The 13750-nt window shown below is 41.9% G+C and overlaps 1 protein-coding gene across 1 annotated transcript in view; it reads right to left on the bottom strand.

Annotated features, from left to right (window-relative positions):
* Window positions 1-8775: 8775 nt before the first annotated feature.
* Window positions 8776-13750, bottom strand: part of LOC118770982 (cadherin-2-like) — a 65473-nt gene continuing 60498 nt past the window's right edge. Inside the window, exons 16-17 of the mRNA XM_036518789.1 lie at window positions 11890-12054; window positions 8776-9023 (exon numbers count right to left, since the gene is read on the bottom strand). Coding sequence (XP_036374682.1) covers window positions 8817-9023; window positions 11890-12054 — 372 coding nt within the window. The 3' untranslated portion in view covers window positions 8776-8816. The remainder of the gene's footprint in view (window positions 9024-11889; window positions 12055-13750) is intronic.

The following is a 13750-nucleotide window of genomic DNA, read 5'->3' as shown; positions in this document are numbered from 1 at the left end:
ATAATACAGCCACCCCATTGTACAATCGACTACACCCTGATCCATAGCAGTCTAGGTTTTCTTTTTCAGAGATGAACGGCATTATTGGCCTGAGAGAGCCAGGATTTACATTGGACAGGACAATATCACCATGAGAAAGATAAAATTCCTCAACTTTTGACCCTTGGACCACATTTTAGTCAAGGAATTCAAAAGAACGCTGAAAATAAAACCTCACACATATACTATACTGTACTGTACTGTACCATACTACACATTTATATACTGTATTATGCTATACGTTTGTATACGTTACTATACTACACATTATTATAAACTTAGAGGAAAACACACAATTGTTCAAACCACTCTTGCATGGCACAAAAACTGTTCCTGTACACATAATCATGAATTATCATTCACATCACAGAATGAGTTATTATATATTAGTTAAATTAGCCAGGATTACTTATGATTCAGTATGAAATAATAGAGAAGAAAAATCAGTGCAATAAAAATTGGACCAGCTGCATACTGTGCAATAAAACCCAATATGCAATTATCTAACATACAGTTATGTGGAGTCAACAGTGTATTTTATCTTTAATGATACAAAGGATGCTTGATCAATTCCTGGTCATAGGCTGGATAAGAGCCCTGATTCAGATAGCTGGTCCATCATGTTTTTGCTTGGTATTAGTCAGCAAGCTGTGATTCAAAGGGTTCATTTCGATTAACTGCTTAAATTAAGCTGGAGGGGGAAAAAAAGCCATCAAGCTGGACTAAGATTGATCCGTTCTCTGTAAAATTAACTGTGCGTAATATTAACTGCCCTGGTATCCCTGGCGTTTATTTACACACCCTGAGCAGTCAAAGGTTGATGTTTCAGTGGAAACATATGTCTTTTGCTGTGCTTTTCAAGGGGTGGCGAGTTTGTTGATGGCTAGGAATATGCATCCATCTTTTCAGGTGCAACAAAGGTCACAGGCTGTGTAGTTAATGACTTGTTTACATTTTATTTTGATGCTGGGTTGCAGGGCAAGGCATGGGGCAGTAGATGGATGACAGCAGTGACACTAGCCCAGTGACAGAAACCCGTTTTGTCACTAGATTATTTCTTTACTGTATAGATCTTTTTTTTTCTCTGATATATAAATAGACTGCGTGATGTGGCGAGGGAAGGTCTACGGAATCTCCATTTAAAACCATAATTTCTGAGCAATAGAGAAAAGAAAAAATGTTGATAACACACTCGCATTATTAAGGTGTGGCTGAAGGTTGGCTTTACGCCTGTGCGGTGTGATTAGATCACCTCCTCGATTCAATCAACGGAAAAAACATCCATTTCTAGCACTGTAACACAGACAGCACTATAACCTCATGGTGTCAAGTGGAACCTCCCAGACTCGGGAGTGGAAGACTGAAAAGGACTAAAGGAACGCAGAGCCTGATAGTATGGCCAGCTCAGAAAGGAGACTGTTGTTCCCTTAGGGATAATCCCGGATTGTGAAACTGAAGTTCCTAGTCAGAAATATGAGTCCTCTATCTCTCTTGGATTGAAAATATGAAGAAGAAAAAAAAAAAAAATTTATACTAAACATTTTTGATACAGGCCTCTCCAACATTTCACCTTGGACATGCACTATCTATGTGTTATGACATGAACAGAATACAGTTAGAGAAATGTAGTTGCAGTAAAAAAAAAAAAAAAAAAAAAAAAATCTTTCAAAAACAGAACGCCTTCCCAAAACGGCAGCATTTGAGAGGAAACTGAGGGCTATATTTGTAGCTGTCTCCCATATGACCAAAAGGGGAAAGAGCACCTTTCAAGTATTTTCCAGTGAGATGGTAATGGGAGGTGATTATGGGACAAACAGAATGCTTCTCAACTGCCAAACGCAATTAGATCCCATCTGGATGTGTAAATTAAATGTGACCTGATGTTGTTCACGAGACCGTGAGGAAACGGGATTCTGAAAGAACACAGAGGTGGATGGATGGTGTCTACTTCCTTGGCGCTTGGGGCGTAAGTGGGGTGGGGTGGGAAATTCCTCCCTTTTAATCTTTTTTTTTTCTACTTTTGGAGATGAAAATTATATATATTTGTTTCCCAGTGGGGAATGGCACTTTCAGACTTGTAAGCTTTGATTTCTCTAAAAAAAAAAAAAAAGGTTCTGCCTAATTTGATTGTAATGCCTTTCTTAGATCTCATTTTGCAGGATAATTTCATGAGAATTACCATAAATGAGCATAGTTTTCCCAGCCTCTCTGACTGCTTTCCGGTCAGACAGCATTTCCAAACCAAAACAGGGATATTTGTGGCAGGAAGCATGCCAGCTGAAGACCAATGACAGTGTCTGGTCCAACATCCTCAGCATGATTGTGGCCAAAGAAAGTGACCTTCAGTGAAATGTATCTGACTCTGAGTCATTGTTTGTTTCAACATTTTCACTTCAGTGGCCAGTGTGCAAATAGCCATTTTTACCCTAAGAATGAGACCAAAACACAAAGCACAAAGCCAAAAGGAGCTGTTGCCATTCAGGATACCTTTGGTACATTATGCTCAGTAATTCATGTTCATCTCCCAATGTTGCTGAATGTCTACTTGACACACATTAATTTAACATCAGAGACTTTGAAATGTAATTTGTTTTGTAATTTGTGAAGCTGTTTTGCATGCATTTGCGCTATAAGCATGATATTCTAGAAAACTGCCGTAACGCCAAGATAAAGACATTTGTCTAAATCTCCAAGGGATTAACATAATATACAAATTATTTAAATGACTTGATTTTTTTTAATTATGAGGAGAATGTGAAATGATCCATACTAAACACAATTAATCTGACAGGACCTCAAGCTGAATTTCATAATTACAAGGAAAATTAATCCCAGCTAGACAGAATAGATTTGTTTCTCATCAGAAACGGGTAAACAAAACCATCTTTCTGAAATCCCCCCAAAAGAAATGGTGCTAGAACACAAATACAAGAATCGGTCTAACTAACGCATACAGTAACTAGGACCTAGTCTGCAGTTTTGTAGTTTACTTGGAAGTTGAGCAACAGGCAAATGGGATGGCTAACTTTGTTCCATACATTAACTAAATGACAGTTTATTCAAAACAAGGAATAAAGCAGTAAGCATTAAAATTTGAAAAATAACTCGTGTGGTAAAACAAAGCCTCTGAGCGGAATTGTGTTGTCTCAGGGGAGATAAGTGGAATAAACAGCAGAAATATAATTATACCGCACACATCATATTCAAACCATCTCCAAACCCAACCTCAAGGTGCATATGTAAACACAACACATACAGAATGACAACAACTTAAACAGAGAAACGGAAATGTCACAGCATCTGAGAAAATCAGAAACAGTAGATGACAGTAATGTTAAAAAATAAACACCATTGCCTTTACATTATGCATATAAAATTCAAACGATTTCCTCTTGATTGCGGGGGAGGAAAAGCCATGAGAAGCGAATAATAACTGGTCTATGCTTGATGCTCAATTCCAGTCCTATTTTCCTATTCCCTACCTGTTGCTGTCAAGGTGGCAGGTGTCTTGTCCGTCTGTGCTGCTGGGTCATTCCAGCACACCATGTGGTATTTCCCAATCAGCTGTCAGCTCCGCTATGTGCGAGGTGACACCCACTGCACCGATGCGCAGTTGCAGGAACCACTGCTGAATGGTGTCATTCATGCCGCCCTCAAGGGGTCCATTCAGTCTGCGTAAGGATCGAGACCCATAACCAAAAGGCTACCGGTTCAATTCCCAGAACGGGGCACTGCTGCTGTCCCAGGTTAAAGCACACATGCATAACAAATATCCTGAAAGTGTGTCTTGCTTATGAACAATGCACAACCCAATGAAATAACTAAATTACTACCTAAAATAACTAAAAGAAATGTGTTTTATGGTTTTACAAGATAATTAAGGTAATGGACAATATACATGTACAGCCTGTTAATAAGCCTATTCATAGAGCATTTTCTCCATAAAGTTGGCATTTCAAACAAACACTTCAAATGCGTATCTGTAAACACCATTCATGCCACAAAAATGTAAACTAACTTACATATATCTGTAAAATGACCCCATATTGGTATACGTGTGTAGGTATAATAAATCTCAATGCAACCGTTGTTTCGTACCTTTCATTAACACAATACTTTCAGCAATAGGCTCCTTTTTTCTTGGCTCTACCTGTCTCAGCCTGTGCTTGGTGCCTGATGTTAGCATTTGCCTTTGAGAACTGCATTTGCAGTATCAAAATTGGGCCCATTTTCTGCTCTATGCGCATATCAGTCCTTCCCTCAAATGATGCTCAAATGGTCTCAATTAATCTCTGACAGTAGTTTTGACTGCAGTGCAGCTTTTCATATGTAACACTCAAAGTGTGATATTTCGGAGTGTGTGAAGTGTTGCAATTTATCACTGACAGCCCCGTAAATCTCCTTGAGATATTTATTATGATCAGATCTTGAAGAGCACATTAAGCTGTCTGCAGGTGAAAGAATTCGTGTTTTCAAAGCCTTCCTTGAAGACTTGTTTTAAAAAAGCCAGATATCAATATTACATTTTAATTCACGGGCCATTAATGCAACACCATTTTCTTGTGTCAAATGGCACTCCTGTGCTACAGTTTTCATTGGCAGCTAAAAATCCTTCACTGTTTGCTTCACAATCCACAAATTACAGCCCTGATACTAGATCTTTGGACAAGCCCAAAGTGTTCCAAGATGGGAGTAATCATAGATTATACACCAGGGTTGTTTTAGGGGTGTTATTATGATCACCTTGACACTTCTCAAAGTATGACCATTGCGGTCAATGGGGGGAGGTTAAAATCGCTAATGATCTGAAGATCTGAGCTAAAATCTTTCTGCGCACCTAAAAATGAAGGGCTTGGGTGTTGGGCATTAATCCTGACAGTCGTACAATAACTCATTTACGTAAGACGGAAGAAGATTATTACAGAAGAAACCCCCGAAGACAGACATGATTGTATCAAGACAAAATGTTTGATTAGAAAAGGAAAAATGTGCAAAAAATAAATAATGCATAGACAGTGGAGCCGAGGGCGTGCGGATATGTGCTGCATGTTAACATGAAGAGAAACCACCGCAAAACATACCGCCGCTGTGAACCCGGTGAGCGTCTGCCAGAGTGCGTGTGCAGGTATGCAGGTGTGCATAAAAAGGGTTTTAGCTCATTTGCATTAGAAGCCTTCTCATTCTACAGGTCTTTTCAGCCACCCTTAATGGGGGGTGGGGGTGGGGCAGGTTTGACTCGCCACCCCTGGGAAAACGATGAAGAATGAAAGGCCCGCAGATACACAGGTGCGTCCTCACACTTACAGCTGCTGTAATTTAAACGGGTTCAGGAGACAAAGGAGAGAGGGTTAATGAGCACTAGTCCAATAGCCCCGGTGCCGTCGATCAATGCCACTGTCAAGCTCTTGTGACGAATAGGAGCCCACACTTGGCGCTTTGCTTGCCGTGACCACACTACTGTAGCGCGATTTCAGAAATGCGTATGAAGCGAGGTCACTCAGTCACAAGGTTCCCCTAGATCAACCCGGGGTCAGAGGTCAGAGCTATTTGCCGCCGCATTGACCCACCCACAGGATCAACCAGGGAGGGCAAAGCAATTTTACCGCCAGTTGCATTACAGCCCCAAGTGACATCCGCTCAACGATATAGACTTTGAACAAACCGCTCCCACGAGGATACCTTCCAACTGACCTGCTGCTGCTTTCAAGGGCATCTGACTATTGATGTCTGACTACCACTGCCGTCATATTGATGTATGCTGTTAACGTTGTCATGGTCCGAGCAGAATGGGCCTTTCTGTAGCTGTAATTGAAACTCAGGTGCCTGTGAGAGTCTCTCATAATTATTTCTTTGAGGGGAATTCAAGACCTCTTCTTTGCAGATTACTTTTTTTGTTTTGTTTTGTTTCATAATTTTCAGCATGAATAGAGATGTTGAATTAATTCAGTCTGATAAGGAAACCACGTCCATGCAAATCACGGTGCCGCCTGAGTCCTTGTAATGCAGCTTCCAGAGAGCACAAATAGAAAGCTCCTTTCTTCTTATTTTGCAAGAAGATACAAGGGAGTTTCAAAATTGCCTTTAAAGTTTATTCAGAAACAAAAATGTGTGTGTGCCCAGGAAAATATAGCATAAAAAAATAACCTTTAGAACATAAAACCCAGGAAAAGTGTTTGGTACGAAAGAACAAGCCAATCGTCTCAGGCAGAAGACCTGGGATGAGCTGAGCTCCATTCCTTGAGGAACAGCTTTCAATTTCCCATTTTGTAAGCCTGGACTGAGGCAAAACAGTGAGGGTCAAGCCCTTAGTTTTATTCCAAGTCCTTAGTTTGTGAAGCGTGGTGGCTCAGAACCAGCCCTTAGATAGGCCCTTGCTGAAGAGAAAAAGTGTCTTTGCAGAGAAGATCTTGGAATGGCGTGCCAAAAACCATCATGCATTCAAAGTGGTCATCAACTGGTTCAAAAACGCAGAAGTGCTGGGAAGTACACCAACAAATGGCTAATTAACGAGCAAGCTAAAACAAAATAATTAATGGAAGATAACCGAATGATCGCCACTACCACAGCTATGGGACCTGAAGGGTGATGCATAGCAGATGAAGCTAATGGCACATTCCAGAGTGGCCGCTCTTCGGCCCTCCTCCTCCTCCTCCTCCTCCTCCTCCTCCTCCTCCTCTAATCGCCCTCACAGGTCCTGGAATGATTACTTGGGGATGTTTCGTCTTATAACATGGAGTGGTCACTCAGCGTGGGCTCGAGGGCAAACGCAGGGGTTAAGTGAGAACTTTGGAGCGCTGCCTTGATTTACAAACACTTGCCACTTCCAACCGCACTGTACTGGATCTCTCCCATTTTCCCACAGAACCTTAAGTGTCGTTTAAGGTTTAAATTAAAGAGACTGGCAGTGAAGTTCCTTGCTCGAGTTGGGAGAGACTGAGCCTGACAGACTGGCATGGGAGTATAATTTACAGCCCCTCCTGTTACTGGACGCTGTGGGCAGCAGCTGCGTTCCTGAAGGGCAGCTGCCGCCACAGCTGCAGTTTCAGCGTTTCAGACGTCAGGAAGTTGAGAGGCCCGATTAATACGCAAATAATAGATGCGTTCAACTGATTTGGCCCTCGGGGCTCTGTGTCTCTTGAGCAGTAGATATTGCTTTAATTTTATTTGAGGTGCTCTATTTACTTGTGAGATACACAATTTTATTTAAGACATATATCTGAGTTCTATTTTGTTTAAAACTGGACACTTTCCACAATGCTGTACTTGGTGTGCTAGTACTAGCAATTCCAAAAAATGGCAAGAGTCCTCGACTCACATTCTCCATAAATTTGCTCAGAACCGTTTTTTTTTCTCTCATTATAAGTCTAAAACATTCACCCTTTTTCCAGAGACAAAAATACGTACAAAGAACAATATAGAAACGGACACGAGCTCCAAAATTAGCATTTTATTCGGAGGGTTGGGATCAGAGATGTAGAATTTGTATTCCGGTACATAATATTATCCACAAACCTACTGACAAAAAACCTTTCCAGTCTTAAAGCTGTTTCAGTTACTAGCAACATTGGTGTCATAACACCCCCCCTTTTTGGTACAAATTCAAACGGTTGTGCTGATAAGATTTTTTTTTCTTTTTTTTTTTAACTTTTTTACAAAAGACTCTTTTACCTTCTACTCATCACATGTCACCCATTTTTGCAATGTCTTTATTGTAAATAAATTTTGTAAATACCTTTTTTTAATAGTGAAAAGATAAAAACATGCAAAAAACTTTAACCTGTAGTCCAAATTATACATTTACAAGTTCGGAACTTTTTGCACATTATAGACTACGTCAAAAATGATGAGAAAAAAAAAAAAAAACATTATGTACACGCATATCTTTTACAGTGGAGTAAAAATCAAAGTACCGCAGGATGACTAAGGCAAATAAAGTGTACATGGATTAGAACAAAAACACATTTTTTTTCTTTTTTTTTTGTAAAATACTATACCACTTCAGAAAAACAAACTTATTTCCTCTACAAAATTATGATTTATGACTCCCTTTGCAACCAGCTGCATAAGTTTCAATTTTTTAGTGAAAAAACTATCTAAAAGTCTAGCGAACTATACATTGCTGTTCTCAGGTGTTTCTGCCCATCCAAGCAAACAAAGATACCTCCGTGTGTGTGTGTGTGTGTGTGTGTGTGTGTGTGTGTGTTTCATTTAAATAATCGTTCCCAACAAACAGCAGTATGGTGTAACCAAGAAAAGCATGTAGAAGCATACCGTAGTTTAACATACTTTCTTTAAGTTTTGAAATCACTCCAAACGTCAGTACCATTAAAGCCTTGAACATAAAACTAATCATTCAGATCCAAAAAAATGTACAAAAAGGCACATTTAATCCCAGTGCTTCTGTACTGTGAAATTCAAGTGTAACTGAGCGTCCTTAGCATCAGCGATCCAAACGGCCCTCGGTTGTCCGGCGTTCCCTCCGGCCACAGACAGGACAGCAGGCGACGCTCAAGCCCTCGAAAAAGCAAATGCGCAAGTAGACTGCAGCGTTAAGCCTCTTCTTTTTTTTTTTCTTTTCGTTTTTTTTTCCTTATAATCGTTGGATCTCTCTATAGGAGCCATCGGTATTAAGGGCTGTCCATGTCCCACCAAAAAAACAAACAAAAAAAAAAAAGAAAAAACAAACAAAATGAAGCCACTTTTTTTTTCTTCGTTTTTATTCACGTTTTTGTTGGGGTTTTTTTTTCCTCTCTTTTTTTTTTGTTTTTTTTGTTAAATTAGTCGTCGCTTCCGCCGTACATGTCCGCCAGTTTCTTAAACCGTGGCCCCCAGTCGTTGAGGTAATCGTAGTCCTGGTCGCCCCCGCTGCTGGAGGAGTTGAGCGAGCTCAAGGAGCCGGCGGTAGAGCCGCTGCCCTCGTAGTCAAACACCAGCAGGGAGTCGTAGGGCGGCGCCGTCGGGTCGTTGTCTGCAGCCTTAAGTCCCTGTAAAGAAAGAATTATAAAAAAAAAAGAAGGGAAGATTAAGGTCACTCCATTGACAGACTGCTTGTTGCTCCAAAGAGAGACTCCGGATTATTAACTGCTTGTTTACTCTTCTGAGTTTCGTTGCACAAGGGAACGATTTGTTTATGTATTCACTTATTTCAAAAGAAATTTGGTTCTAAATGATGAAATCAGTTTCCTGGTTGGCAGTGGTTGTGGGTGGCTGTGACGCCCTCACCAAAATGCTTTTTGGCCACCTATTTCGGACTCTGATTTTGACTGCCGATCCGCCATTCCCGCGAGTAATCCTCCCCAGCCTTTAAACACCTGCGGTCTGGCCCGCCTTGGACACCATATGTGCGCTGATCCGGATCTCAAATCAACACTCCGGCACAAACGTACAGATCAAAGCCGCGGCTGACTGATGCGTCAACAACTGGAATCCTCCAAAAAGATGAAACCCCTCTACTTGTCAGGCAAACCCACAAGCTGGGAACCGGAAGGAAAATGTGTCACTATCACTTGAAGTAACAGCTGGCCACACACACTACATATACTAAAACGCAGTGTCTTATGTGTCTATCCTGATACTCACTCACCACGGCCACAGCCCGGGAACGGAAAAAATAAGGTCCGACAAATACGACGAGTCAATTTACAAAGACGTCCCCACGGATGAATATGCTTCATGACATCTTTATCTGACTTTAAATACAGCAGTTACATAACCGCTCTCAACAATTAAACAGGAGTAAACAAATTAAAGAAGAGCCTCCGCAGTTTTCAGAATATTTTCCGCATGCTAACTCTCACTTAATGTTTGCTGAAGGCTGCCGCGCTAATAATTTTACCCAAAACATGAGAGGGATCACTCATGATAATGAAGGCCATTATTGCTTTTATAGTGCTCTTCTCTGTTGTATAATAGGCTTTCATCTCTGCCCGCTGATGCCATTTTAATGTCAGCCGTCACCAAACCTGTCTCATAATTCCATTATACCAGCAGAGAAAAATAAGGTTTGTAGTACCTTAAAGAGCGTACCATTCGTAAAGGTTTGAACAATTCATTCAGCCAGCTGCAACTTGTAAAATGGACACTAAATAAGGGAAAAAAACAACAGGGCCTGAACATACACTGCTGACATCCGGAGAGGAATGACTGACCTCTCTAAAAGGCAGACCATTTGTATCTGTATCAGAATTTTCCGTTGGGTTAAGAGGGGGTTATTTGTCCATCTACTGACCCAAGACTGCGAGTGACCTGAGCCCCCTAAATCTTGGGGTTGACCGCCTCGGTGGTGTCTCTCACTGGCAGGGGTGATGGCCACAGATGTGAGGTCCGCCCCAGCTAGGCCTCATCTTTGTGAAATCTCTTTTGATGAGTGACCCCTGCTTGTTCCGAGATGAAATTCTTTGCTGGATTTGAGGCCTTTTTCAATTAAGCTACAAAGCCCAGCTCTACTGTAAGGGGGAGCAGGGTGGTGGGGGAGGGGGGCGGGAGATCACAAGAGGGTCACGACCTCTCCGCTCCCTGACGACGCAGCTGGATCGGATTCCAAACATGAGAACCTTGTACCCCGCGGCTCGGGGGGGAGGGAATCACACATGATGTCAACAGCGCTCACTGCGACCGGGAGCGCTCCGGCAAGCTGTGCAAATAATGAGTCTGTCTATTTCAGGAGCTCTCCAATCAGCACGGACACACTAGCTTTTCCTGGCATTTTTTTCTTTTATATATTTTTTTTTTTTGCAAACAGTGAGCCCTTCCAGCTTCTTGCGCAAGAGTTCCACAAAAACGTTTAAAACCCCCACTGAAATCGCAGATTGAGCTGGCACGCCCTGGTTCCGTTAAGGATTTGTGAAGATGCAATCCTGAACAGGCAGGCCGCCTTCCAAAAACAATGGGAGGTCACAGATGTTCTGAGAACTCCCGCTTCTCTGATAGTGCCAGGAAACCAACTTCTTGTCTGTTGAAGTTGGTGAAAAATATGAAATCTCTTTTTTTCTGCCGTTTTGCCATTTTATCGTACAACATTTATACAGCTGTAATCAATGACAGCCTGTGGCAAAAAACATAATGCTCATGGAAAACCTATGATGTAACCCAATGAGGCAGTGCTTCATCTTTTTAAATTTCACATTTTCAGGGAAAAAAGAGTGATCATTATTCGTTTTGTGGAAAGAGGTCATGGAGACAGTTTCAATTAGAGAAACAACACTGTATAAATAAGCTAACAGACATATTAATACAAACAAATGATGACTGACTGGACCCAGCATTGATATGCGGGGCGTACCTTGGACCAGAGGCTAAAGAGGGCAGGAATTGCAAATTGGGGGGATCAAGCTGAGATAATGTGTTAGTTAAGATCAAGTTAAGATCGGAGGTAATTTGGTTTCCCTGACAAGGCTACTGAGTAATTCATTTACCAATTTCATTTATCTGTGATCCTCGCTAATCTCATTTGCACGGAGTTCACAGCGACCCTGTTTAAGATATTAAATTCCCTGGTCTGGGGGAATTCACTGCGATGGAAACTGGAACTGAATCTGTTACCCGAACGCAGGCAACGTGACAAGCTAAATATTCTAAATCCATGAAAAAAAAGACAAACAAAAAACAAAACAAATCCCTGAGACCTTGCATCCCCACCTTCGTATCTTCGGCTTAATTTAATTATTGGATTTATTTGCATAGGTTTAATTAATCCTGGCACATCCATGCTCCCGGTTTTTAATTAATCCTACTGTTACCGCTCCCCGTTCGGAATTTTCACAGTGTTGAGGCGGCGGGTTTCTCGCACCCGGCCCCGGCAGAGAGGCGTGAGGGCGCTTCCGCCGTTTTTTTTATTAATTTTTTTTTTACCTCATTAATGAAGTCGCCGATGTCACCGGGGTGGGGCGCGGCAGACCGCACCGGGTACTGGGGCTCGGGGTGGATGGGTCTCTCGTCGCGGCGACGGATACCCACGGGCTTGATGCCATCCGGCTCCACCGTGTCAGGCTGCTGGAGCTGGCTCAGGTCGTAATCCTTAGAGGGAAGGGGGGAAAAAACAAAAACGGAAACTAATGAGTTGATGCAAAGGGCAGGCCATGACTGGCTGCATGGAACACAGAAACCCATTGTTGAGATCATAGCTGCAAATCTCACTTCTGGGAACTCCGCAGAGGTGTTCTGAAACAATATAATCAGCTGACGCTTTTGCCAGTTGTAATGCATCACCAACAGATTGTAAGCTGTTCCTGGGACTTGTTAATCGATGCTCAATATATATGTGTGTGTGTGTGTGTGTGTGTGTGTGTGTGTGTGTGTATATATACGGTCAACTGTATGCAGGAACAGCCAGTCCCCCGTAGGTGAACCGGTGCATTCACAAAACCTGATCTAATCCTGACTACATGTTCTAGGCAACCTGCATTTCATGGTCTGCTTTAAGGCGACGACCACAAAATGAATTCCATGGCAACAAATGATAGATGTTCATATGTCACAGATCAACTTCCCCACAACCAACATGACTTCAAATCAAACACAACTGGATGGAGAAACAAGGATACTAGCAGGCCCTGAGAACACTTAAAGACAAAAACCATATGTATGCTTAACAATGCACACTCTCTCTCTTTCTCGCACACACACACACACGCGCGCGCACACACAGAGCTAGACTCTGTCCAGCTCTTCAGCTCCCCTGTTACCCTCCAGGCATGTAGCGCATGGAGCACAGGAGTCACACATCTTTCATAGCGCAGTTAGCCCCCAGCTCTGGAGAACTAAGAGGAGCCTGAGTCACATGACCTGCATGGGAGGAGGAGGGGGGAGGGGTCACTGGCACAGGCTGCACTGGGGCTGGGTCGCCGTGGCAACCAGCGGAGCTTCCTGCAGCCAACCATAATCCTAACTCGCCACACTCTGAACTGCAGGCTCAACTGCCTTACCAAAAAAAAAAAAAAAACGTACTGCTTGCATCTACGTGGACTCACCTGTTGTGAATTTTACACATGAAGTTTAAGCGACATATATTGCGCTACCATTTATACCCGTGGAGAGCAACAGTTGTGTTGTGGAAGAGTATATTTTTATATAAAAACACAGTAGAAGAGTATTTTGGATAATTATATGTTCGTATAATTATTCACACCATTATATTCTTTCCTTTAAAATCATACACTTTGCATAGTGTTGAATATATATTTTTCATATAAATCAGTAATAATAATAATTTCATGTATACATCATTGCAACAGCAATAAGCATTCTCTGCTCCACCCGGATTCATCTATTCCTTGACAGGTCAGGTTTATAGCATTGTGACATTAAAATGTATTTATGGCAGCTCTGTAGTGGCGGGTCATCGCGAGTACCTCAGGATACACAGAGGACAGATGAATATCGACTGAATGAGCGGACCTAGGACTTTGGTAAGCCCAGAATACGTCTCGGATGACGTTACTGCCACCCTCCACTTGATTAAAAAGAGCCTGCCCTGTAGTCAGTAGCAGATAAAGCCTGTTGAGCCTAGCTCCTCAAAAAATAAAATGGAAAAATGTTTGTGACTGATATAATATGCAATTTACATTAACAAGAGGCTTTTTTTGGGAAATGCTTAAAGTCTCTACGAGGCAAAGTGTTCCTGTCAGCAGAAACGAAGCACCAGCATCCTGTTCATTATGAAGTGCTGCAGGGATCACACATGGTTTTGTGTGCAAATGTCTTAATTATAACA

Source organism: Megalops cyprinoides, chromosome 24, assembly GCF_013368585.1.
Source record: "Megalops cyprinoides isolate fMegCyp1 chromosome 24, fMegCyp1.pri, whole genome shotgun sequence".
Lineage (NCBI taxonomy): Eukaryota > Metazoa > Chordata > Actinopteri > Elopiformes > Megalopidae > Megalops > Megalops cyprinoides.
The sequence above is the reverse complement of the archived record's forward strand: the minus strand, read 5'-3'. Positions and strand labels throughout refer to the sequence as shown.